The 26,787-nt window shown below is 40.3% G+C and overlaps 1 protein-coding gene across 1 annotated transcript in view; it reads right to left on the bottom strand.

The window, feature by feature from the left end:
• Window positions 1-19,062, bottom strand: part of SPTLC3 (serine palmitoyltransferase long chain base subunit 3) — a 78,331-nt gene extending 59,269 nt beyond the window's left edge. Inside the window, exon 1 of the mRNA XM_041425136.1 lies at window positions 18,946-19,062. Within this exon, the coding sequence (XP_041281070.1) occupies window positions 18,946-19,062 (117 nt within the window). The remainder of the gene's footprint in view (window positions 1-18,945) is intronic.
• Window positions 19,063-26,787: the final 7,725 nt, after the last annotated feature.

Here is a 26,787-nt window from a genome sequence, read left to right as displayed (position 1 = left end):
TTAAGCAACCTGGTAGCAGTGACCATGGGTAATTAAAGTCAGTTGTCCTACACCAAAGCCAGCATCACAACTGGTACATGTGATCAAATCTCTGCACCATTTAATTTAACGACATGATGAAGGCTGTCACCCCACCTATCATCAAAGTGTCCTCAGAGAACCCCAGTCTAGAGTAACCTAGATTCACCAACTTGTTCCCTAATATAGAAAAGCTACATAGTTTAACCAGTGACAACCAATTACCTTTTTCTTTTTCACCTAAAAATCTACAGAAGCAGTAACATTCTGCTCTAGCTAATTTTTTTGTTTGAAAACTATCAAGAAAAAGCAGTTTCAAACTATTATGGTTAAGTAGTGCCCACACCTACACCTATGAGAAACTCACAACTGGATGCCTCGATGCCTTCAGGTACAGCAGTTCTGCAATAGGCTCTCTCCTTTTCCCACCAATTTCCATTTCTGCCTTGTACTACTGGAAAAGATGATCTTGGCCTATGTGACTTCTTAATTGCTATTTAATTGTTATATTAATTATTATTAAATGGACTAATTCAGAGCTCAAAAAATTTCATTTTACTTCAATTGCTTGAAGATTAATATAAAAAATCTAGAAATAAATTGATTTTTTAAGTGCATTATACACTGAAATGCTCTTTATAAGTTGTTCCAGTAATCATCTAAGTCATAACACCAAACATGAGACCTGATGGCTTTCACTCATCTGAACCTTCTGTACCTATCCAGGCGTGCAGAAACACCCTTAAATAAATGCTCTCCTCAGATTTTACCGCAGCCTAGATACAGACAAAAAGGGAAGTCCTCACCCACTGATTTTCAGCAGTGGATCAATGTCTACCTAGAGGTAAACACCTAGAGCCTGTGGTTCTTGGCTGAAAAGACAATGGTTAGTAAAAAGAAGCACATGAGAAGTCCAAGAGACAAAAATCAGATGCAAGATTACTGAGGTAAAGGGGTGACTGAAGTGCTTTGTTGTTTCAGCAAAGGAAGACACCATTTCAAATTCGTAGCAAGAAAGTTGAAAATGAGCGTTTGCATTTGAACAATCTTAACATTTTTTTTAAAGAAAGCAATGGCCTATTCCCTCATGTTACCTCTCTGTCTGCAAGTACCCATCTACTAAAGCTTTTGAGCTCACAGAGCAATTTCAATCAAATCTGATTGATGTCAACTCTTCTAAAAGCTTCAGGAAAATGTGACCTTGATAGCGCAAAGGGAATCAAATCACTGAACTGAAGGACAGACAGCAATAACTTGGCTCTTTAGCCATTCTTGGAGCAAATTACACAAGCACAATTGCAATAACTCATGAACCAGCATCTCTTTAGGTCTGAACAAGGTTCAGCACATTCTGCCTCTTGCCCCTCTGGAAAGAAAGGATGTGGTAGGCAAGCTGGGATGCTCCAGGGTGGTGGAAGATGCTGGATATGTAACAACATGAAATCACTGCTTGTGGAAAAAAATGCTTACAGGCATTTCACAAGCCTTTCCCTTACCTCCATTATTATTTCTTCCCATACTGCCATGGGGCAAATTGGAAGACAATACTCAAAACATTGCTGCACTTTGGAAGTAATTTCAGGAGACATTGACAGTGTATTAAGTCAAAGTTTTCATTTATACTGATCACAAAATGGTAGAAATCAAGGGGCTTAGGAAAAGAAGGAAATGGAACAGCAGAATCACAGATTTCAGGAGAGCATAACTGTGCCCAGAAGTAGTAGGTATTGCTATAGGAAGCAACATTAAAAGTAAAAGGAGTTAGAGAAAAAATAGCCATCTCTTAAGAAATTCGTGTTAAGGGCAAAAGGACAAACTACTCTAGAGCTACTAAGAAGTACTAATGCAGGTCTCAGCTGAAGTGTCCATCCAGCTTCAGACACTGCTTTTTGAGACAGAAGAGGTGAAACACATAGAGAGAACTGGGAAAAGAAGCATAAAGTCTGGTCAAGTAAGTTATGAGGAAAGAATGAACAAATCTGAATTGTCTGGTTTAAAGAGAAGAGAAAACCCTAATGACTGGCAGCCTAAGAGTCTTCAAACATGTAAAAGATAACTGCAAAGGAAAGGCAGTAATCTGTGCTCTGTTAAGCATCAATATGCTTAAATTACACCCAAAGTGATCTAAATCAGATATTAGAAAGAACTTTGTACTGATAAAATCAGTTAAATGTGAGCAATGGAGGTGTTTCAGACTTCAGATGGATATAAACCTCTAGTAGGGACATTTTATGTAAAGTCAAAGCTGATATTGTCTATCAGAAGACAGAAGAAAGCAATGCTGTCAGTCTCAACAAAACCCCAAACACAGTGACACATCTTACGAGGTAAGAGGCTCCAGAAGAGCCTTCAAGATATTCCAGCAGAAAACCAGCCCTGAATAAAAGTGATTTGCAGAAATGGACTAGGTAACATCTCTTGAAAATTCTTTCAAGCCTCATGTCCTATTTTCCTACTTACCTCACGTTCCTAAAGCTCACTATGACACGAAATGTGTAACAGAAATGACTGAGAACTGCAAAAACAGCTGGTACATATTATCAGAGGGTGAAATGTAAGCAGATAGAAAGAACCTCTGATTCATAGATGCTGGAAGAAGGAAATAGGTATACAGACTTTCTACTTAAAAATCAATTTATCAATAAAATTTGGGAAGTACAGAGATACAGCAACAATAGTTGGCAAAGCAAAGACTGGCAGGGTCATCTAGAACGATCTAGAAGCTCTGATCAAGAACACACTCTCCTGAGCTACCAGATATGTTCTAAGAGCAACAGAAGATGCCCAGACACCAATCTGATTTCTTGTCAACACAATCGGAAGGCTCATGTAAACAGAACGTGGGTTTAAAGCTCAATAAAATGTAAAGATTTTAAAATACTAGTAAAATAGTCTCTTACTTCTGAAAGAAGTTACTGCTAAAACGTACACATGATAAGCAAATAACAGTAAAAGTTCACACAGAAGAAACAACTTACACATGATAAGCAAATAACAGTAAAAGTTCACACAGAAGATAAAGAAAGCTTTTTCAGAAGACCTCATGTTTTACCTCTACCCTTCCACATCTGAAAAAAAGAAAAAAAACAAACCAAAAACCCAAAATACAAACCTGAGCATAAGAGAAATGTTGTGCCCTTCTATAATGACTGCTACAAATCTATTTCTGCAAAGAGGCAAATAATGAGCAATGACAAAAGGTCCCAGTTTTCTCTCTCAACTGCAGTGGAGAGAGGTTTCTCAAATTTGTTCCAACAACTTTAGTTTGTCCAGGAACTCCCCTGAGAGGATGAACTACATACTCACAGCCTACCATCCAGCAGAGAGAAATATAATTTACTCGTGAAAAATGTCCACACATGCAAAATTATCCCAGTAGCGTGTTCCATGGTAGGATTCAGTTAATAAAGAATGAATAAAGTTCAGCTACAATGGGGAAAAAAAACCCCAACAAACTACCTGAGATCCATGACAGAAACTCCTAGCAAAATCTGTCCAAGGAGACACTCCTGTAGGTAAGTATTTAGAAATTTCAGACATAATGCTTTACAGTGAATTCTGAAACACTGTTAGTATACTCTGATAACTCCTGATTTTATATTCTTTCCCAGTCCATGGGGAAAGCTGAGCACTTCCCTCACACTCAATATGAAATTAATAATAATTAAGAAATTTCATGTGCCCATCCTGACAGCTCCCTTATGGACAAATGGAATAACATCAGCCTGTGCAAAAAACATCAGCTGATACAAAATCAAGAATGGCAAGCAGGACATGCAGAACAACCATCATAATTCAAGAATATCTCCCTCTGAGGACCAAATTCATACTAGGTAGTATTGTCTCTTTTCCCACCCCTCTTTGTTCTTTATTTTCATGGATCAAAGCTGATCTCCTAAAGCTGCTGGAAGACAGTAAGTCTAGTAAAATACTATTTGCACTTCCTGTGCCATAATTTTTTTGTCTGCATTCTGCTTGGGAGGAAGACAGTGAAAAGCTTGAACAAAACTCAGGGAGAGCTTCCCCCCAGCAGGTGATGAGGCAAATCCAGTCTCATGGACTTTTCTCCAGTCTCTCAGTGGGGAATGCAGCTAAGGTAGGATGAGCTCCCAAGAAAGTGCAGCTTGTTACTCAGGAAGCACAGCTGTGGGAACCAGAGCAAGGCCCTAGAGAAACTTTGAAAAACAATGAATCTTGCTTCCAGAAAAACAATTCCAGAGCCTATCCCTGAAGTGAATTACGAGGTCAGTCAAGAGAGGAGTGAATTAAAGGTTTCTCCTTTTGGACGAAAGCAGTTCAGGCTAAGCCCAGTGCTCAGTACAGCCATGTCCAAGGAGCTGTTGTGTGGAAATGATACAGAAATGTCCAGTGAAATGCAATGGCTTCCCCAAGAGAACTTGAAAGGTACCAGCAAAAAGTCACGCCAAATTTGGAACAGCCAGACAAAAGCATGCCAAGAGATTACACCACTTCATATAAAATATTCTAAAACATAGACTCTTAAAGTACCTTTAAGTACTTTACTTAAAGGTCTGCCTTGACCAATGTATTTCTGCTTTATTCTGACAGAACCCCAGTAAGCCAAAGTATGGGGTAAAATCTAGTATCCTCCATTATTTGTTAATGGACAAAACAGACCAGAATTTAATTTAAAAAACCTGACCAATGGAGCAATATCCAAACTGGGATTCTATCAGCCAAGGTATAAGGTTCTCCTACCAAGAGAACTGAATATGCAACAGACATTGCAGTGAAGATATACAGGAGGAAAAGATAATTGTGGTTAAGGTTCAGATTTTCACATAGGTCTTGACTGGAATGGAATGTAAAATCTTTAAAGTATCTTCTCTCAGGTGTATCACACCATACAGATTATTTACATTAACACAGAACATAACCTCTGGGGGAAGAAATCCATACCAGGAATGGAAAATATTTGACACAGGCATTCCCGCACTGTCAAGAGAGAGGATCACAGACCACAGAATTTTGAAATATTTTTATTTTCTGTGGGAGCCATTCCAAAAATCTGACCACTTAGTTTGCAAAGCCAAGTAGAATTATTTTGAAATACCATATATGTTCCTTTGTCTCTGTAGTGAACTTAAGTGCTAACAACTTTTTCCTGCATTACAAATCTCAGTAGAATAATGTGGAAGTCTTGCATTCTTACACAAACCCTTACAATTCTATCCTCATTTCCTAAGATCCTCTCAGTCCCACACAGACCTCAAATCTGCTTTTGGTATCTTATGAGGCACGCTGCAGATGACATTTCCCCAGAAACACTACAATTTTGGGGCTAGAAAGAAAATTTTAAACAAGTTAAGTATCTTTGTATCTTCAAAGTACCTTTGAAGAATGTATGACAAAATGGATTAAAGCACTTTTAGAGACTCAAAGTGAAGAAAAGTATTGCAAGCAGTTACAGTTTTCCTAATGGGAGTATAGACCAGAGCTGGCAGTAGCAGCTGCTCTGTTTTAACTAAACCTTCAGTCAACACTGAAGTATTTAATTTCCGAGTACTACACATGCTAGCTGTGAAATTATTTGTGATTCTGCAGCTACCCACTTTACAGTCTTATTCCTTATTTATGAAGGGAGAAAAACAAATGGAGAAAACCAAAGGGAGAAAACCAAAAGGAGAAAAAACCAAAAGGAGAAAAACCAAAAGGAGAAAACCAAAAGGAGAAATCCAAAAAGAGAATCAATTCCCTACTGCAGTCGCTTGCAGATCTCCACCTTCCCCTCCTTGAACCACTCCTCCCTGTGCTTCCAGGCTGAGATCACCTGCCACAGCCTCAACCTGTCCACCTTTCACCTCCTCCTGGCTTTCGCTCCGTGGCCCTGGGCTACGCGGGCACCCCCGGCGCCCCGGCACGGCCCTGCCCCAGTTCTCACCGCGCATTTCGCTCCCCGGGGCATCTCCACCTCCCTCCAGCCGAGCCCCACCAGGCTGCCAACACTGCTGACAGCAGCTGGGCACAGCCCAGCCAGCCGGACTCGCCGGTCCAGCCACTGCTTTATCCGAGCCCTTCGTTCCCAGCCGGCCTGGCCCGCTGGAGCGAGCTCTTTGCGCCTTCGCTAACGCGGGATGCGCCGAGCCGGGCTTGGCAACGAGGAGGAGTGGGTGAAAAATGCCAGGCACTCGTTTTTAAGATTTTGAAAGTTTTATAGTAATAAAATGTTTATAAAAATAGTAATATAATTAGAGTAATAAAAATTTGGACAGTTAGGGTTAGGACAATACGAGACAATAAAAACAAAGAGTTACAGACATCCGGGTACCTCTTTCTGGGCAAAATAAGCCTGAAAAAGGACCCACACAAACAGAGGATTAACCCTTAAAAGCAACAGCCTGTTGCATATCCATACACTTCATACATGATGCATAAATTCCATTCAAACACAGGATTCTGTCTGGTCACTGCCAACTTCTTCCTCTGAATCCTAATGGAATCTTCAGGGCTGAGCGAGGCAAGAAGAAGTTAGTTTCCTCTGATAATGGGGCAATAAATTCTTTTTCTCTGAAAGATTTTGGTGTCCTGTGGCTGCTATCTTGGTGCAAGTCCTCTCTTTTAAAAAAAGTATCTTACATAGCATAGTTTCTATTTTAACATGATGTTATAACCTAAAACTATATTTAATGCACTACTCAAGAAAATTAACACAGCATAACCTTCTAACATAACACATATAATATTAATTTTAATATTTGCGAAAAGCCAATCATAAAATATGCATTTTTCACAATTTATTTATTTTATAGAATTTGTTTAATATTTAATTATTCAGGCATCAATATCAGGGACAAGGAATCACAGCTGAAATGTTGTAACTTGCAAAAAATTAGTATTTTATGATTAATAATAAAATGCCTGCCCATCAACCTCCAGTCGGAGCTCACAGAAATTACTTGTCACAGAGTGAGAGGTTTGCATTTTTGTCTTCAAACTGGTGTCCTGAAACACAGCTCCAGTGAGGATGCTGTTGCTGAGCAGGTGAGAGATTTGATCAGCAGGAGGTGAATTGCAACCACACGGCCCTTGTGAACAGGAGGAACACCAGCCAGACAACAACGATGGGTTTGGAACTGCAAAGTTCCAAGTCTGATCCCCTTCGGATTTGTATCAGACTGCTCTAAAGATGAAGAACTGATGCCTGACTGGGTTAGAAGTGAATTATGGAAAAACAGCAATGTTTAACATGAACTCAAGTTTCATCTGTTAGATAGACTGGTAGAACAGAAATGTCCCATGAGAAATTACACCAAAACACACTTCATTCTCACTTAGTAGCATCAACTAGAACATGAGACAGGGCAACTGCTTTACACAATACTGATGACAAATCACTGATATTTGATAAAGTGGCACGCTTGGATAAAAATCCCTGTGAATAAAGGTACCCTTAATAGACACTGATCCCTTGTGTACCAAGTATTTCACAAGTAGAGAACAAAATAAACTCTCTTTATCTCAGAAAGTTTATGGACTAAACGAATTCCTGAGAAATGCAATGGTAAGATACACACCATGCAGAAATTAGTTGGAGCAGAAGTAAACAGAGCAGTGTGAGCTCTGGGAATAATAAATTCTGGGGGTTTTTACGTGTGTCTCTGTCAGCTTTTGTGTAAAATGAAGGAACACTCTGACAGAAGCTTCTTTCTTATTTGGAGCATAGGTCAAATCTCCTTCCTGCTGCAGACTGCCCAGGTCACTGGAGGAATGAGCTCACACTGCAGCTTCTATGATTTCAGCAGGGTAGGTGCTGGGCCTTTCTCGTGTCTCCAAAAGCCCACTTAAAGCAAAGAGTGGATGATATGAAAACGGCTCATGAGTTCACAAGCTGCTAAGGAGTTGACAGATAGCATCACTATATAAATTTTGTTTCTTTAGGAAACCAGCCAAGATTTTATAACGCTACCATGTTGAAAGCTCAAACTATGTAGGTGGGGTTTTTCCCCTCATGTAACACTCCTCTCCCTGATCACATACATTTCAGACACGTACAAAGTGTTCAGTGGGGAATAAAAACAAATATGCCTACCTGAGGTTTTAAGAATCTGCATAACTTGCCATTGATTGAAATTTTGTTTCCTATTGATGTTAACATCTTTATAACAAAATCACAAGCCTACAACACTGGTTCTCAGCAGGTACACATTGAAACAGTAAAAAAAGCCCAAGTCTCTGATAGTGATCTCAAAAAAACAGATTGAAATCATGCTTCAATTTACTTAAATAAACCCATGTGATTCTCAGCCCACATGCAAGAATTCTAAAGGTCTTTGGTTATATTGAATCACAGATGTAAAAACCTCCTAATGTTACCCGTTATCCCTGCAAATTTTAAAATGTTTTCTACCTGTTGACAGGTAAAGCTAATTTTTAGCTTCTGACTTGCTTGATTTAATTATGCTGTGGTGGAAGCATAAGGAAGTTAATACAAGATTTTCAAAAGTGTAAATGAATGGATACTTTGGGTTGGGGATGAGATGGAAGCTTAAAGAGCTCCATTTTTGATCTGTCATGCTTGGTCATACTATACTGTCCTACTATCACTAGGAGAGTGTCTGTTGACTTTAATTCTTACACAAGCTCCAGAGATGTATCACTGGTGCAAAACCTACTGTGATTTCTTTACCAAATCACAGAGGTGACGAGGAAGACAATAAAAGGAAAAGATTTCTCTCATCTCAACAGAAATTTATTAAGAGCCAAGACGCTAATGAAGTGCAGAGAACATTTTGTTGGAAAGGGACAGGTGACCTCGTGTGCTTTGGAAGACATTCTACAGGCAGGGAGGTGGAATGATCTTGCACGTCGCAACAGGACACGAAATAAAACAATGCAGACACTGGACTCCAAAGTAAGAAGAAGAAAGAGAAGGGAAGTTTATTTCTTGACTGCAGTATTTATAGACTTACAAAAGTGACAGTGGATGGAGGATGAAAGTGCTACCTCTCCAATGGCACTGGACAAGACAACAGTCTATAAATTTTTCCCCCTCTAGAGAAGAATGTAAAACAATTATTATTTACATAAAAGTGCGTGAGAAACTTTACTACAAGAATGTAAACATCAGAAGGCTTAGAAGAACAGGGCAACACTTGCAGACATTACTTTATGCTGAAAACTGCTGCTGTAACAACAAATCCTCTGCTAGAGGACCAAGGGGCCAGTCTGTTCAGCTCCCCATCTATACAAGAGATATGTGGACAAAGGACAGCATCCCTGAAACCCTTCTTGATCATGAATAACTTTGGCTCAAGACAGTCATGGTGTGCACAATTTTATTTCTTTACCTTTCACTGGGTGAGTAGGAGATGCAAGGAGGTCAATTAATTCCTCTTCAGGGAGGTAATAAATTACACCTCTTCTCAGACAGTAGGTTCAACCCAAGGTGAAACCAGATTTTATTAAAGCTGCACCTCCATTCCCAAAGCACAAGTCTCCTGTCTCTGGACACAACCTCATAATTATTTTGCTAACTTGCTAGTGCTCATAGCATATTCCACATTTCACACTATGCACACCATTAATACACATCTGAAAATAGACACAAATTTTGGAATTGATACATTTTCTAACCCTTGAAAACAGATTTTAAGAAAAAGTAATTAGACTTGGCATATATCAAGATCATACTTGTCTCAGAATGAAAAACAAAAATACTAACTTTTTTCTCTAAAAGTTGTAGATTTTGGCAAATGCATATTTTTTGTTTTGGAATCTGTACTTCCTGCTTGGTTATGGGTAAGAAGTAGATTTAAGAAGCAAAAGTTCTGACTTCAACCTGAAAAGACACTGTTAAAATATGTATTGAGAGTCAAAAAATAATAGACAAGTTTTGGCCACGTGGGATTCTTCCCAGATCATTTGATAAAGTAATTTCTTATTTGGGATAAAACTGGATTTTACATAGATAGAAATGAGAATCTGCTTTGTAACACCCCTTACTACTTATTTACCCACAGATGCACCAATCCAATACTTAAAGGCTTATTTCCCCAACAGTTTTTTGTAACCTAAAGCAAGTGGAAAGAAACCAAGGATAAGGCCCACAGGGGTGGGTGATTGTAATTAGAAGAGAGGAAAAGGGGCGGAGATTGCATCAAAACAGTTTGATGAAGAGTTTTGTTTTGTTTCTGTTCCAAATAGAACAATCAAAAGCCAAGAAGATTCCTCCCTTCAAGATGAACACACCCTTGTATCTGCTAGAACCTCCCAGACACTTTTACCACCCACATATGCAAACAAACCAGCTGTTTATATAACAGCGATGAGAGGAAAATATTGCACAGGGGAGCAATTTATAAAGACCCTTTTATAAAAAGGAGATGACTTCAAGAGACTTGCAGACACACATTTTGTGCCAGAGACAAAGTAAAACATTCCCTTTGAGCATGATTGACGTCAAGAGATTGTTGGAAGTTCAAAAGCACAAACTCAGAAACTTGCATGAATATGATCTCAAAAAAGCAGAGGAAACATGATTTTTCAAGTGCTTTCTTGGACCATGAAATGCCTTAAAAAAATCTAGTTCACTTTGAATTGTTTTGTAGTTTGGTGTTGGGATCTTTATAGCACCTGAAGATTTGAGGTTGGTCAGCAGGAAATGCATTTGATCGGATCACGGGGCTGGGATTTTTTCAGGGAATGGCTGACAATGAGGTACAGCCATAGGTGGCCTTAAATTAATTTCTCTGGTTGTATTTCCTGACCCCCAAGGTCTCATGTAAATCACTAGTCACTGACACATGGCTGCTGGGACTGGGTGGAAACATCTGTGTCCTGCCCTCTCCAGGCAGCAGTGTGGCTGTTCTTCACACATCTCCCCCAAACAGTGTGCACAAGGACCTGACTGCAGCTTAACTTCACCTGCAGGAGGTGCAACCTGGTGGTGACAGGGGAACAAGTGTTCCTTTCAGAAGACAATCAAAGTTTTGTGGAAACACAAAAGGGCAGGAAATGGAAATTCTAAGCTAGATTGAAGTATTCTCCTGCAGAACAGGCCCGGGAAGCTCAAGAACATACAAATTGGCTGCTGTGATGCCAGGTGTATGCTGACAGCTTTGGGCTGTGAGATTAGCCAGGCTGAAGTCTCAGTCACTACATGTGAGTCACATGGAGTGATGCATGGCAGCTCTTCAGGCTGTATGAATCAGCAGCAGCAACAGGGAAGCAGAAACTTAAATGGAAATTCCTGGAGGAAGCAGAGTGCAGCATTATGCCAGCTGAAATGGCTACAAGTCTCAGCTCTGCATCTCAAATTTGTCTTTCCATATTTCTTTTTTAGGTGAATAAACCCTCATGTCTTGGCTGATGAAGACCAAATATTTTGGAAGAGGGGGAAATGACAGAGCACATGCCTGTGCTTGATCAAAGCAATGAAGGCAAGGATACAGCTGAATGACTGCCAAAAAAACCCTGAGATGATCAGTAGAACAGACTATATTACATCTACACTGGATGTTCTAGAAATAGAAAAATTCTTCAGGTGGGAGAAAGACACCTAGCCAAAATAGGTTCAATATTACTTTGTTCTGAAGACATGGGTGTATATAGACAGCATCTACCCTGGAAACTCAGCTCTTCACCTCACAGTTTTATACTGAAGGTATCTCACAGAATGTTCTGGTCATCTGTCTGAATTCATACATCTTTAAGTGCAAAACACTTCCGTTCCTCTTCAGTCTGGCACAAAACATTGCTGGTCCTGCTGCCTACCCTTCTCCTTAACTGCTGTTTTTCTTCCATATTCCATCCCATAATTCCATATCCATCCCACAATGACAGCTCTCAGACAATAGCCTCGCAAAATTCCTGTCTGGGTTGCTTTCTCAAAGTATTTTCTGTGGAAAAATTAGCTGCCAGGAATGGCAGAAATTCTCTGGCTGAGCCACTGGTCATTGTAGGGAAATTTAATTTCCTGCTTTGCTGGTTAATGCCACAGTCCTAGCCACAACAAAAATTACTTTTCTTTAAGAGGAAAGTAAAAAACCAAAAATCCACGAGAGAGTTCATATGTCCATTGGCAGAAGAAACAGACCTGCATATCATGATGAATTAGGATCTTTATGGTTGTCTTGTATCCTATAACCAGGATTTGAAACACCCCTGCACACATGCAAAGAGCAAGCTGTGAGAGAGGCAGCACGATGCTAAACATTCTTCTGGCGAAAAGTCCGATTTTATAGAAACTGTGGGAACATAACAGAAGATTGTTGAGGAGAATTATAAACATGCTGAAGTGACCTGCAGCTGAGGTGTAGAAAAACACATATACCAATTGTTGCTCAGCTTTGTGTGTTGGCTAAGTTCAATGTCTGTGTTTCAATAAGAGGCCTGAGATTGACTTACAGACACTCAATCAAACATGCTTGAGATTCCTTCCCTGCTGTGGGAAAGATCACAGCAGGGAGGTAATCTAACACCTGTGACAGCCCCTGAAATACAGGTGAAAACAGCAGGGTCAGAGATCCTCTAGCAAGGACTGAGCAAGAACTGAGTTCTCTGGTGTCCCTGCTCATGTGAGTCTGGCTAGGTGCTGCTTTGGGGATCCCTAGTTTGACAAGGTAACGGAAATAAATTTACAGTTTTCATTTTATTCAGTGTTCTGTGGTCATCCCTGTGTCCTGTATATACCAGCTCACATAGAGACCCAAACAGGCCCTAAGCAACCATTATGTTATCATTCAGCTCATTATTATTCATGAACTTGCATCTGCAATGGCACACATCCAGCCACATCCCTCACTGACATCGCAGGTAGAAGATTTCATTTCTGAAAGCCAGACTGCCACTTAAAGCTTGAAAAGGTAATTAATTCTCGTGCTGAAGGGATGTAAATAGGCAGGCAATAGCACTAGCCATGCCATGGCTTTCTATTACCAGTTACCTCTATTGAGCACAAATAAGCTGCTTGCCAGACAAATATTCATAGAAGGCAGACTGAGGTTCTGCACCAATTCCATCCATTTTTGGATCACTACTGCTGACTCACCACAGAAATGCTGCCTCCTTGCACTGAAAGGTCCCAGACTCACTTTGACTGGATGGTCTCTGTTTCATCTTCACATTTAAAAGGCAAGTCAACACCAAATTCCCAGCAGGGCCCTCAGGGTTTTGCCCAGCTGAGCCCTGAAAGGCTCCCTATGTCCCATTGCTGTATCTTGATTTTCCCTCCCTCTCCACACATGTGAAACCCCTCCAGCCTGCAGGCAAAGCATGAACCATTAACCTGATGATCTTTGAGCCTGATGATCCAGCCAGTTATTACCCATACAGCAGCCTGCCCATCGAGACCGTAATGCCCCAAGTAGCACACGAGGGTGGTGTGGCCAGTGTCAAGGTAGGTGACATCTATCACTTACCTCTCACAGAAAAATCCAGTCACCTCAGCATAGAAGACAAAGTCAGTTAAACATTATTTATCTCTGGTACATCTATGCTTGCTGTTCCAAATCACCTTCCTCTCTATGCTCCCAGAAGCAAGATCTGCTAGAAATTACCTGCCTTTTGAAGACAGGTGGAACATTTATCTTAAGTTATCAGGGATCTTTGACACCTGGGAGCTTCCAAAGCCGGTAGTGTGTGACATCACTGTGATATCACCTGCCACACATGAGTGCTTCCCTCCTGATCCCACGCCCTTGTATGGGTTGCCATTTCTCAAGAGATCCTGGAATCAGCCTTCTTTCACTGCTGGTAGTTTGACAACACAGAGGCTTGGATGACTTTGATTGTGAAAAGTGAGTCAAAGAAAGCACAGAGTACACCTTACCTGCATCTGTGGCCACCAAGTCATCCACCCCATTTCCTGACGGGACACGTTTTCCTTGCTCATTCATCTGCTACTAATGTAGCAGTAAGATCTGTTCTTGCTTCCCTTGATATTCCTTGCAAATGTTGACTCCAGGAGATCTTTGGCTTACCTAATGCCATTGCTACCTGCCCCCAGAATGTTTCAAAATTCCTCTTTCAAAGGCCATTCTTGTTTCTACCTCTTGTATACTGCTTATTTTTGCACTGGAGCTCAGCCATGAGTTACATGTGTGTAGCTAAGCCAGTCTCCCATCATGAGTAGAAGGATGAGCTGTTCCTGTGCTAAGAGGAGGTTGACCTTAAAGACCCGACATGCTGAATCCTTCAAGCCAAAGTAAATTACTATCTGCTACTTCTGCAAGGGCTTTACCTTCCAAAACTTAATTACCTGCATATAGAGATTTCCAGGTGTTAAGAGGGTAATGACTTTAGACCAACCTTATATATTGAGCTATGTGAAAAATCTCAGCCTTGCATGTAAAGTCTCATGCAACATGCTCAAAGCATTGCTACAAGAGCCAGGGACTGTTACATGTGCCCACACAGTGGTGACACCTCGGCTGCAGAAAGATGTCCCCAGTGTTTCCTGCTTCCAATGCATTGAGCTCATCACATAGCAGGGCAGATGACAGAAACAAGGGCGTGGATCCGAGACCTGTGATTATCATCTGAGAGGGCAGGTGCAAAGCAACACATTTCTCAGGCTTGAAACCAAGGAGAAAAGAAGGCAGGAGCTGAGGATGAGGAGGTCGTATCTGTGGTGCAGCTGAAGCAACAGGTACAGCAACTGGCAGAGAATTTGACTGAAAACCAAATCTCAACTTTTTCCCGAGGGGAAATTGCCAATTGCATTTTCCATGAACACATGCGCAATGAAAAATGCCCAAAAATTCTGAGCTGTTGCAAGTGAAGCAGGCTGTACCCAATGAAGTTCCTTTTTAATTTGTTTTTACCCAAACCAATATCAAAATATGAAGATATTTCAGAAAAAATCCTATTATGTTGGTAGATCACTACAGCTGCACAACTGAAGCCGCGAACACCTGGAAAGGCCTGATCAGCCTTAACCCTCTCTCCTTGCTCTTCCCTTATTAATAATAACCCTTTTTGCTTGACTCTGATTGTGGGAATTAGCTAATTTCTTTTCCTACCAGACTCTTTAACATTTATATTGAGTATGCATCTAAAATGCCCACTTACACCAGGTTTGCAAAACCACTTGAAGTGCTGTCCGCATTTGTGAAGAGAGAGCAAAGAAATTACAGGAGGCCTTTACAACATACAACAAAGTTTCTGCCATGAGAACAGTTGCATGGCATATTCCTTTCATGTCTCTCTTTCTAAACAATCAGTGTTTTCTTTAAGGTTGTTATTAGGCAATAAATGACACTGGAAAGCAGAAAAGAGAGGCAAGAAACTAGGATGCCAAGAGCATGGAAGGGACTGAGACTGGAATATTGAACCAAATATCTAAGTAGAACAGCTAGGAGGAGATTCAGATGTAACAGGACAGAAGTTAAACAGCTTCTGAATTTTGGAATCTCCAAATATTGGAGACTATCACATTTTTCGACCATCAGATAAGTGGGGCAGATGTTACTGTGCTGGATCTCATCCCAGGTTCTTTTTTGCTTTCATAGAGGAGCTTGAAATCCTTGGAAAAGCCTATAGTCTTGTTGACTACATGTTTCTTCCAAGCCCTGCCATTCTCAGTGCAGAACATAAAGACAATGAGTTTACAAATAGCTTTATAATGTCTTGGAGGCTAAGGCATCCAAGGAAATAATCTATCGAAGAAATGGAACTGTTGCATGTGCTTTGTAAAGGAAAAAAGTTTCCATTCAACAAATATATTTATTGTTTTAAAAATACAATGTCCCCTATTATTGGTACCCCATCAACAGCAATATAACAGTAAAGAAAGCATCACTAGGAAAATACCTTCTCCTGGCCAATACAGTTACATAAATAAATAGGTTAGCTACTGAATTGTGCTTTGGGCAAAAGCAAGCCCAGACTATGGATTCTGGGAGAACATGAAGCATCTGCCTCTGTTAAAAGCATGAACAAAGTGGAAGACATGGTCCACAACCCACCTCCCAAAGTTTAGGTCTTACTCGGGCCCAGCTTCCAAAGAGTACCAGAATGCAGCATGGCTGTGGGGACATGGTTAAGCCTGATGTCCATTAGTACATGGAGAGTCTGTGCTATCAGCTAGAATTGAGTGAATATGACTTAAAATAATCACAGAAGCCATCTGAACAAGCAGTCCCACCCCAAAGCACTCTAGCACTTCCCCAAAAGCAGCAGCTTCTCTTCTGGTAGGATGCTTCAGTGCTTCTTTATCACTCAGCTACCTCCTTTCTGTCCTTGGTATGCCACAGATTGCTAGAAGCAAAGAGAGCCTCCCTGCTTCCCCTCATTTGATCATCCCTAATTACCTTTCCCAACCCATTAAACAAAATCCTTTCTTTAGAAACCCAGGGGGTTTTGTGGTATCAGAATTGCTTCTCTATTTCTGTTAAGCACGCACAGACACACAAACTGTTCTTACATCAATAAGATGCAAAACACATTGTTCTTGAGCAAGTGTTTTCAAAAACAATGCTTCCAAAGCCAGCATTTCCTGAAGCCAGTGACTCCTGGGGGCTCCCTTGGGAAAAAAAGGGTCTATAGAGCTGATTGCTGCAAAGCCTGATGTTCCAGTCAGACAATTCTATAGGCCTAGAAGTCTTCACTGTGCCATTCACTCTCTGCACTCTCTGCACTAGCTGCCTCTCTCAAAGCACAGCATCTCTCCCTCCTTCCCTCCTTGCAAAGCAGCACAGCTGTAACTAAACCCAAAAGTTCTGGAACTATCACAAGTCTAGAAACAGCACCACCAGTCACATTCACTGAATATACTAGCACTATATATCTGCTATATAAGGTGTTTAATGGTCAATTAATTTACTGCATGGGCAGTAAAGTACATAAATGCGTGTGTCAAGAGTGTTAGGGGAAACAGGGGCAAGGTGGCTGAAGAGCAAAAGAGGAAGAAGGAAGAATGACTGGAATTAAGAGAAACCTGGAAGCCTTGTACAGGCTTCCTTGTGCACCAAGCTGCCGTATTCCCTGCTCCTCAGATCCCAGCTTGTAAAGTGGGAAGCACAGCCCAGCGAGGAGTGGCCAATGCAAGCGCACGGAGGAGTGTGTGCACACCTCCAGCAGAGGCTCCTAAACAGCACAGGGAGGAAGGAACAGTATCTGTTCCTGTAAAATAGCATCAAGCATAAGCACTGAACAGGGTGAGGCAGCTGGGGCGGGGAAACAGACCAGACAGGAATGGGGAGATTCCTGCCAGGAATGAGATTCCTGGTTCATTCAGGACTCTTGTCTGTTATTGTTTCCTTCTTTCTGTGTTTGGAGCAGGAAGAAAGGGGAAATGGTATGTAATTGTGAGCAGGGTGCTCGACCCAGACTTACCAAATCTGCCTTTGATAAGCCTCCTGAACTTTCTAAGTCTTCACTTCCTCACCACTTCCCTCAGCCATGGATGGCATTTACAAGTGGCTCAGTGATACTGTCAGGTGCCACACAGCAGGGTAAAACACTTTCTCCTCCGACCATGTGGTGCTTGTAAGACTTCACTAATCTTGAAGGTGCATCTAATAATATTTCCTTCATTTCTTTGTCATCCCTTTCAGACCAATGTTTATTTCTTTTTTTTTTTTTTGCTCATGCTCAGTAATACTAGTCATTACTTCTCTACCTGTTTACTTCTATTTTTTTTATTAAGGAAGAAATTCTAATTAATGCCCTTCTGGGATTTCAAAATCACTCATTTGCAGCAGGTTAGCAGTAACTGAATGGCAAAGCTTAGTCCTTGAAATCTGTCACAAGTGGAAAGCAAATACTCAGAACTCCATTGTGGCAAATAGCTAATATACAAAATGACGAGGTGTATGTGATATATAAGAGAATACTGAATTAGGTTTCTGGAAGCGAATCCAAGAAAGGCCTTTTTCAGTCATTGTGCAAGATTTTTTGCTTTCCTCATCCAACACAAGCCAGTGATTGGGAAATACTCATACCAGGGGAGACACCTAAAGCCAGACAACCATTAAGCATGACACTGGGCGTGCCCTCATTAGAGCGCTGAGGTGTGTGAGAGCCCCATTTAGAGAAAGATAAAAGATAGCAGTTTATTTGTAAAACAGCAGAGCCCTCACCACAGTCCCTGTCTAAAGCTTCCAACAGGGATGGTTAGGTGAGTGCACAGGCTCCACAAGCAACCTTCTCCATCCCTCCTGTCACTACCACACCATGCTGCAAATCCAGCCTTCTTAGAGTCGCTGCACGACTTTCTCCTAATGGTCACACCAAGATCCAGAATTAGGACATTCCAAGACAGACAGCAAGCTCCCAGTCAGAACAGGCATCCCAGAGAGACAACCTTTAAGATCTGGGCTCTTTTGGTAAAGGCACACTTTTAGATTTGTTCATTCTTCAGGATGTTACATGCCAACAGTTCTACAAAATATTCACGAATGTGAGAAGTGCTGCTTCAAAGAGAACAGCCTAAGAAAATAGGAAGTAAACTGACTTGGATTTTAAGCAGTACAAGGCTGGATAGCAGGCATCAGTAAAGTCTGGGGATCAGCTGTGCCATCCCTGCATAAATGTAAACATGAAAAGGCAGCTTTGCCTGCCTACATATTTTTGTTGTTATACTTGTACAGCAACAAATCACACTAAAAATTACTCCACACACAACAGCTTTCCACTAGTGATTAATACACGGCAAAGTCAAGTCCACCACTGGTTAAGCTTCAGAAGGAAGTTACTACTTGTGTTTGTTGTATTTGGTATGAACTAGACACTAAGTCAGCCCATGGGAACAACAGCATTTGCATGAACATTCCCAACTCTCTCTGCAGTTTAGGAGAGGCAAAAAGCAGTGTTAGGTCCCACGATTACAAATTAACACACAAGCCTAGTCCATACAAGCTGTTCAATGGACACTAAGATGACCATAAAAATAACTTAATAAGTAATGCTGCAACTACCTATTTGTTTTCAATATTGAGGCAATTAGGGTAAACAATTAAACCTTACCTTCGTTCCTTTAGTGATTCCATTTTTCTTAGATATTCCACTTTTTAAGAGGTGATTCTGTTTCTGATGATGATGATGATGTAGATGTCCATTGCACACAGCACTGGGATTAGCCATCTGTTTAAATTAGTCAGATCCTCAGTTCTTAAGGGTGTCTTGGGTCTTTCTACTGTAAAAAAGACAGTGGGATGAGAAGATAAAGTTCTTGGTTAAGGCCTGAAAGGTATCCAACTGGTCTGTCAGGATTTTCCAGGATGAGAGGAGGAACTATCTTTTGCAATCTCTTCAAAACATAAAACTTTCTTTCATACAGCTTCAGCCCCAGCAAGCTAGAATGTGAAATACATAGCAGGAGGTGTGCTGTTAAAATCTCTGAAAATTACTGCTCATCGCTGGCTCTTGCATGAACACGGCTCCTGTGAGTCAACAAGGCTGCTGCAGCTATCAAGAAGTGGGTGGATTCAGAGGCGGAGACACTTAAAGACATATTGCCTCTGAAATACCTCCGAGGGAGAAACTTTGTTCCTTTTCTCCGAATTGCGCTCAGCGCAGAGCGACGTGCCTCCATAAAAACTGCCAAAATGTTTTGAAAATTTTAACAGTGTAATCTGTAAAATTGCGTGGTTCATCCTGTTACGAGTCCATTGGTTGGAAACAAGTAGGATTGCCCTGAGGAAAGCAGAGAAACACTTTAAATTTTTTCTTTTAATCCCTTCTTATATGAGTAGCATAACATTACACCTGCAAAGAAATGGAAAGTATTTTTAGTAATAAAATGAAAACTTATCTAGAGCTAGACTCCACAGACACGTGCACAAGTATTCACTAGAGTGAACTGTCCCTTTAAACTCTGTTTGGCCAGTAGTAGGATAAATGGCATGCTATTACAATGAATGGGAAATGCATTTTTATAAAGCTGATTAATTTAGTTTTAAAACAAGTTAGGCTTTAATCACATGTGAAACTACTAAGGACAACTAACATACATCCTTTCTTTTACAAAAAAAAAAGGTTTTTAATTGTAAAAATGCATATGTGGTCTTTGCTGAATCAAATTCTCGTGCTTCAGATTTTAGTGACAATAAGTGAAAGTAGAAACATCTCTGGTAGCATTTAATAGAATCTCTTCCTCCCAAAATAATTCAAATTAGTGTGGAGACAGATTAAAGGAAAGCTGTATTATAATATCAATTTTGAAAAACAGTTAGGAGGAAAGGCTGGGAGAATAAAAATACTTGAAGTTCTTTAATTAGAAAAAATTGCTATGGCATCCTGGCAATGAAATGTAATTTATACACAGAAAGAGCAGCTTAGAAATTGAGTACGTGGAATGCAGGAGATGAAATGTTAAATAAACCACTGTGAAAATACATCAGGAAATACACTTTGTTGTTTTTGAAAACTTATCTTAGACACATATTAAATTGCTAAAATATATTTTCTTCTTTGAAGTAATTTGCAAACTGAGAGATCATCAATGTACTAGGAAATTTCTGGGTCCTGCTTAAGAGTGATCTAAACTTAAATTAATAAGACTGCAGTATTTTGGGGGAAGAAAATAACCCCTTAACTGATTAAAATGACACAGAAGCAGCAAAACATCAAAATGTTTTGCCTCACAGTTTTACAAGATTCGCCATCAGAAATCATATTTTTAAAAGTTTTATCTTTTTATTGCTTTTCCTAGGCAAGAATATCTCATTTCTGTATGAATAAGTTTTGCTTAGGTTTCATTAAGGCATCTGTAAGTATAGCTCGCTGACAAAATAATTGTGAATATAATAATGTCAAATATAGTGGCAAAATAAATTGTTGGTCTTAAGTGGCTAAGAGTTCATGTTTGCAAAGAAAAAAGGAGACTGAGATGAGGAAAAGCCTGCAGGAAGAATGGTTGGCAACATCTCCTGCATACCTATCCCCTGTGGGCTGCCGACAAATGGAACAAGGCAATGCCAGGCGTTCTCCCTGCACCTGGAACCCTCTCCCTTCCAAGGAGCTTTCTTCCTTTGGGAATTGTGCCCTTGATTGTCACAGCAAATCAAACTGCTGTAGAACATGCCGTCTGCTCAGTCAGCTGCTGATCCCCTTCCCCCTGGTGTGTGAAGACAAGGACACTCACGGAGTAGCGCTGCTCCCCTCAGCAGCCTCCCGTGGCCCAGGCACACCTCTGCCAAGTGCCTTTCCCAACAGGCTCAGCACCTTCCAAGGCACAAAGCAATAAAATCAACACGTCATATGTGACTTTTTTCCCTCCCCAGTTAAGTTCGTGAGGGAAGTGGAATCTGCAGTTAAAACAACAGTTCAGGTAATGCAAATTCTGTTGCTAGTCCCAGGCTCTAGGTCTGTGCTTGTTATCTGTTTCAAGACACATGAAATACCAGTTTCCTTACATGGATAAAATAGCAAGTTAAATATGTCATGGTAATTTTAGTTTTCAATGTCTACATTATTTAAGATAACAAATAAATACAATTTTAAAAAACCCCACAATTAAATATAAGTTTAAATGAGCAATTAAAATAAACTCAGAGAAGAGCTGCCCATTTGAATATCTGTTAGCCATGACCTAAAAGCCAGGGCTCACAAAACAAATACCACTAGAAGATGACTAAAATTCCTACCCTGATCCTAGTCGGAGCAAAAGATTTATAGAAGGGATGAGTCTGGCCAGATACACAAAAATTATCTGTAAACAGAATGTGGTATTTCTCCTGAAGAAAAAAAAAATCCAAACAAACAAACAAAAAAAACCCTAACAACAACAACAACCCCCCACAAGAAACCTCCCCAAGCTCCCCCAAAACCTGAACAAAATTGAATATCTGTTAGCCATGACCTAAAAGCCAGGGCTCACAAAACAAATACCACTAGAAGATGACTAAAATTCCTACCCTGATCCTAGTCGGAGCAAAAGATTTATAGAAGGGATGAGTCTGGCCAGATACACAAAAATTATCTGTAAACAGAATGTGGTATTTCTCCTGAAGAAAAAAAAAAATCCAAACAAATAAACAAATTAAAAACCCCTAACAAAAACAACAACAACCCCCCACAAGAAACCTCCCCAAGCTCCCCCAAAACCTAAACAAAAAACCAAAAGAAACCTCACAAAAACCCAAACCAAACCAAAAAATAAGAAAAAAAAACAAAACAAAACAAAAAAACCCCCAACAAAACAAAACAACCCCAAAAACAACTTTTACAACCAAAAAACCAAAAAAAACCTCACAAGAACCCAAACCAAACCAAAAAACCACCAAACAAAAAACCCAAGTCAAACCAGGGGAAAAAAAAAATATCATTGTGCCCTTCAGAACTCTATCTTACTCAAAGCCATCTCACCTATTACTCAGGCTTCTATACACATATCTATCACGTTACCTATTACCTGCACCTAAATCTATTACTCAAATGTATGAGCATCTCTGCTACCTGAAAACTGGAGGAAGGACTCAGTAATTGTCTGCTTTGCAACACCAAAACCACCTCTAGCAATACCCTATTTTTATAATTCTGGGAAGTGGGAGGAAATAATCTGCTATGCTGACTGTACAAGAACTGTGTGTATTTAACTGCAGGGGACACCAATCCTGCTAAGATTGTATGTGCACTTCTCTTTAGTGGCTTGGGTACTGGTCGTTCTTCACACTTGGACAACAAGAAGATGGTGAATTTCTAAGATTACAAGCAGACCACACACCATGTTCTACAAAAATGCTAGTAAAGTTTCCAAGATGTGACTACAATTACTATAAATCTGTAGGAAAACCATCAATGAATTTCCAGGTTCCAGGTTATGAATCCCCAGGTTCTAGGCTTTATTCCTTGCTTTGTCATCATCCTGTTAACACCATTGCACTTTTGCTAACTCACATTGAAATCAGGAGAAAAGTGTTTGTCCTTTTAAAATGCTCTGAGACAAATTGCTGAGGAGTATGGTGCAATAGTGAAGTAAAATATATGCAGTTTAATTAGCCAAAGTTTATTGTATTTGCAGGGACCCCCATGGCAGGAAGGAATGATGCATCTGACTCCATGTTCTCAGAAGGCTCATTTATTATTTTATGATACTATATTATATTAAAGAATGCTATACTAAAATATACTAAAGAATACAGAAAGGTTACTTACAGAATGCTAAAAAGATAATAATGAAAACTTGTGACTCTTTCCAGAGTCTCAACACACCTTGGCACTGATGGGCCAATGAGTGAAAATAACTCACAGCAGAACCCAATGAAACAATCACCTGTGGGTAAACAATCTCCAAACACATTCCAAAGGAGCACAACACAGGAGAAGCAAATGAGATAATATTGTTTTCCTTTTTCTCTGAGGCCTCTCAGCTTCCCAGGAGAAAGGTCCTGGGTGAAGGGATTTTTCAGAGAATGTGAATGCCACAAAAGTTTAGCAACAGAGCAGAGAGAACAGAGAGGGGCAGGGCTCTGTCTAAGTAGTCTCTCAGTGTTTGAAGAAAATCACTTTACTGGTAAAAATTGCATTGTTACATAGGATGGGTTAAAAGGCTGAACTCTGCTGGTGCACTCAAGAAACAGGGACAAAACATTCTATTAGACTTTTGGCCCAGTCAATGACACATGTAGTGTCATTGTAGTGGTCACAGTGTCCCCATTTAAAATAACAATACTGGATTCACAGTGTCCCCATTTATAATATGAGTACTCCATTACCTACCAATAAAAAAAAAAAAAGTTGCAAGAAAGCATGAGAGCTCATTCCAGAAAACTGTCATCTCATAAACTGTAAGGATGTCGTAGGATTCCTGCTCGTCCCAGAGTACAGTTACTTACAGCAGTGTTGCAAAATGTTCTCGCAATCTGATGGCAAGACCTTGACAATTTCAGTTCATGACAGATTCCCTTTTACATACTACATGAAACAATAAGGGTCTAAACAAAGACACCAGGTAGCTTTATGTTTGTTTTGAGTGGACAAACACCAATGTCAAAAAAGAGCTGAAGAAACTGGGAATCCAAATCTATTCCTCTGTTAAAATCCAAGATTCTAGAAGTGTTTAAATTGGCAGCAGAGCATGACAGTAATGGAGTACACGGTAAAAAACCTTTTTTGTTCTCACAATAATTTCCCTTACAACAGAAATACATTTCTTAAATTCTGTGTGCCATTGGTGACTTATATTTGATGCATGTGGACACATGGATGTTGGAGGCAATTCCTGCCTTGGATGTGTAGCAGACTTGGTGAACAAACAGGGAGACACCACAACAACAAAGCAAGAGCAAGTACGAGCCATCAGCTGGTCAGTCACCCCCAGGGTGTCTTTTGAGTCATCCACATTTCACCAGCACCAGCTATAGACTAAATTCCCTAAATCCTTACATGGAAGAACCCCCATCTTGTGTTTGCTTCTTTACACCCTATCTAGCAATACATACGTGGGACTGAGCAGGGATATGCCACTACACCTGGAAATAAAACTGCACACCAATACTGAAAGATCCCCCCAACTTGCAGAACACACAAAATGGTTTGATATTGGTCAGAGAATAATCTAGAGCAACTCAGAGCCATGGCACAGGTGGACTCATGCAACCAGTGTTGCAACAGGGCAGGGCATGGTACAACAGGCAGGGCTCCTCTGTGTCTGGCAGGTCCATGCAGCCCCTGCAGAGCCCTGGGGCTGGCACAGCTGCTTCTTGACTCCTCTGCACCTCCTTGTTCTTCATGGGGCACAGTAAGATGACAAGACAATGCTTGAAAACCTTAAGCATTTAAAGATGCCGTCAGCCTGGTTTCTTAGGCAATATTACCAGAACCAGTTTTCTGACTGCCATCTGGGTGTCAACAAACTTTGAGTACTCATAGCATCAGGAAATTGTAGGGATTTTCTATCTGATACAAATGTCTGATTGATATATGATACACAAATCCAGTTAGGAATCTGCACTTAACCTGAGGACAGTTGTAGCCCTTGCGACCTTTATCTCCTTTCAAGGATTATGGCTTCATAAATTGCACAGCTGATACAGTTCTGTCCTTATCTTCTGATACAAAAATAAAATAAATCTGACTATAATGTCATAATCAGACGAAACCAACATAAGTTAAAAAAAAATCATACCAAGGCAAAAATAATTACCATACAGCAACAGAGAGCCTGCTGCAAAAATCCAGCAGCAAGTGCAGGAGAGCCCAGTGTGCCTTCTGCTCTATCTTCTTGCAATTACAAGGTTGATGTCATTACTACACTCTTATCTGGAAATTTCTCATGAAGTTGAACCTGCAATTCTTACTCCTTAAAGAAAAAAACTTAGATAGCTAGACCCAGTGATGCCAGCAGAACTACTCAGCCAAGCCAAAGGCTAAAAAATCACTTTACAAGCACCAGGTAGAGGCAAAATCTCTTTCGTGGGTCATTTCTCTACTGACTTCTTTCAGCAGCAATGGGATCCATAGCCATGTAACCTCTAGAGCCATGCAAGGCAGATTTCAGTTTACTTTTCCAAGACCTCTGCCAGTCAGGCTGATTAATTTGCTGAGCTCTGTAATTTGCTGAGAACCAGCATGGTATTGTCAGTGTTTCCACTGGACATGATGAGTGGAGCAGGGGCAGCTCTGTGCCATCTCTTCCTTCTCTGTGTCATCACCATATTGATTCAGACAAGTCATTCTCCACCACAAACATCTGGAACATTAAGACAACTGATACTTAACCAGGTAGACAAATCTCATTATTATTATTGCTAATAAAACAGAAAAAAACAGACATAACTTTAGCCTATGTTTAATGATGAAATGTCGGTCTCTGAACAGGAAATTATTAAGTGATTTCACACAAAAGTTAAAAGTTATTGCTTATTGTTCTTGTAATGTAATTTTTCGGTGCTTCCAGAAGCATGAGATTTATGCAGGCCCAGATGAGAACTCGTAACGCTACTCAGTTGAGGAAAAAAAAAAAAAAGCAGCATTGCAAAATACCCCATTTTTTAATCTAACAAGTGGCTCTGTTTTGCAATTCTTACTCATTCAATGAAGCACTTCATTGAATTAGACCCAGTGAGGTCAATAGCCCTACCCATGCAAGTAGTAGTTATGCTTCAAAACCTTTTTATTAGCATTACTAAACTTAGTGACATGATATAGTAGATTATTTGCCTTCCCCATTGCCAGTGAACAAATCATTTCAAGACATGGCTCAGAATTAGACTTTTGTGTCAAATGTGACTCCATACATGGGCTCTCTGGAGACTTATTTCCTCTTGTCCCTGCCTACAGTTTTGTTATTCACCATTTCAGTTTTGCTCATCCTATCTCTTAGGGAAGTACAGGCTGAGAGAGAAAAAAACCCAAACAAAACTCCAAAACCTGTGTTGGCCAGTTATGGTAAAGGGGTGGTAGCTGTGTTGCCTTATAAAAACTTTGTATTTTTTGTTCAGTTGCCTTATGATACTTTTCTATGGTTGACATTAGATATTTTTACCCTACACTGTCAAACAGATGGAAGAAACGAAAATACTGTTCACTTTATCTACTTAACTATAAACATTCAAACTTTCAAAAGCTTTGTCAGATCAAGTTTTTTCTATTTTCACTTGTGGAGAATTCCTTTTGACTATTGAGAGTTTGGTCTCCCTATGGCTTGGCACAAAGAGTTGCAATTCTGTTCTAAGCAGACTTCACTGCAATTCTTTCTCAATTTCATGCCTCACTGAAGTCAGTGGAGCTCTGAGGAGGCACCAAGTGTCAGATGGGAGAATGAAAGGGGGAATGAGAATTGAGAAATTCCTTCTAGAAATTGTTGCCGAATGCAGGAAGGGCAACTGTCCAAAATTATCTCCAGAGTTTTTTAAATCCATAAGT

Source organism: Onychostruthus taczanowskii, unplaced genomic scaffold, assembly GCF_017590055.1.
Source record: "Onychostruthus taczanowskii isolate IOZ18803 unplaced genomic scaffold, ASM1759005v1 scaffold87, whole genome shotgun sequence".
Lineage (NCBI taxonomy): Eukaryota > Metazoa > Chordata > Aves > Passeriformes > Passeridae > Onychostruthus > Onychostruthus taczanowskii.
The sequence above is the reverse complement of the archived record's forward strand: the minus strand, read 5'-3'. Positions and strand labels throughout refer to the sequence as shown.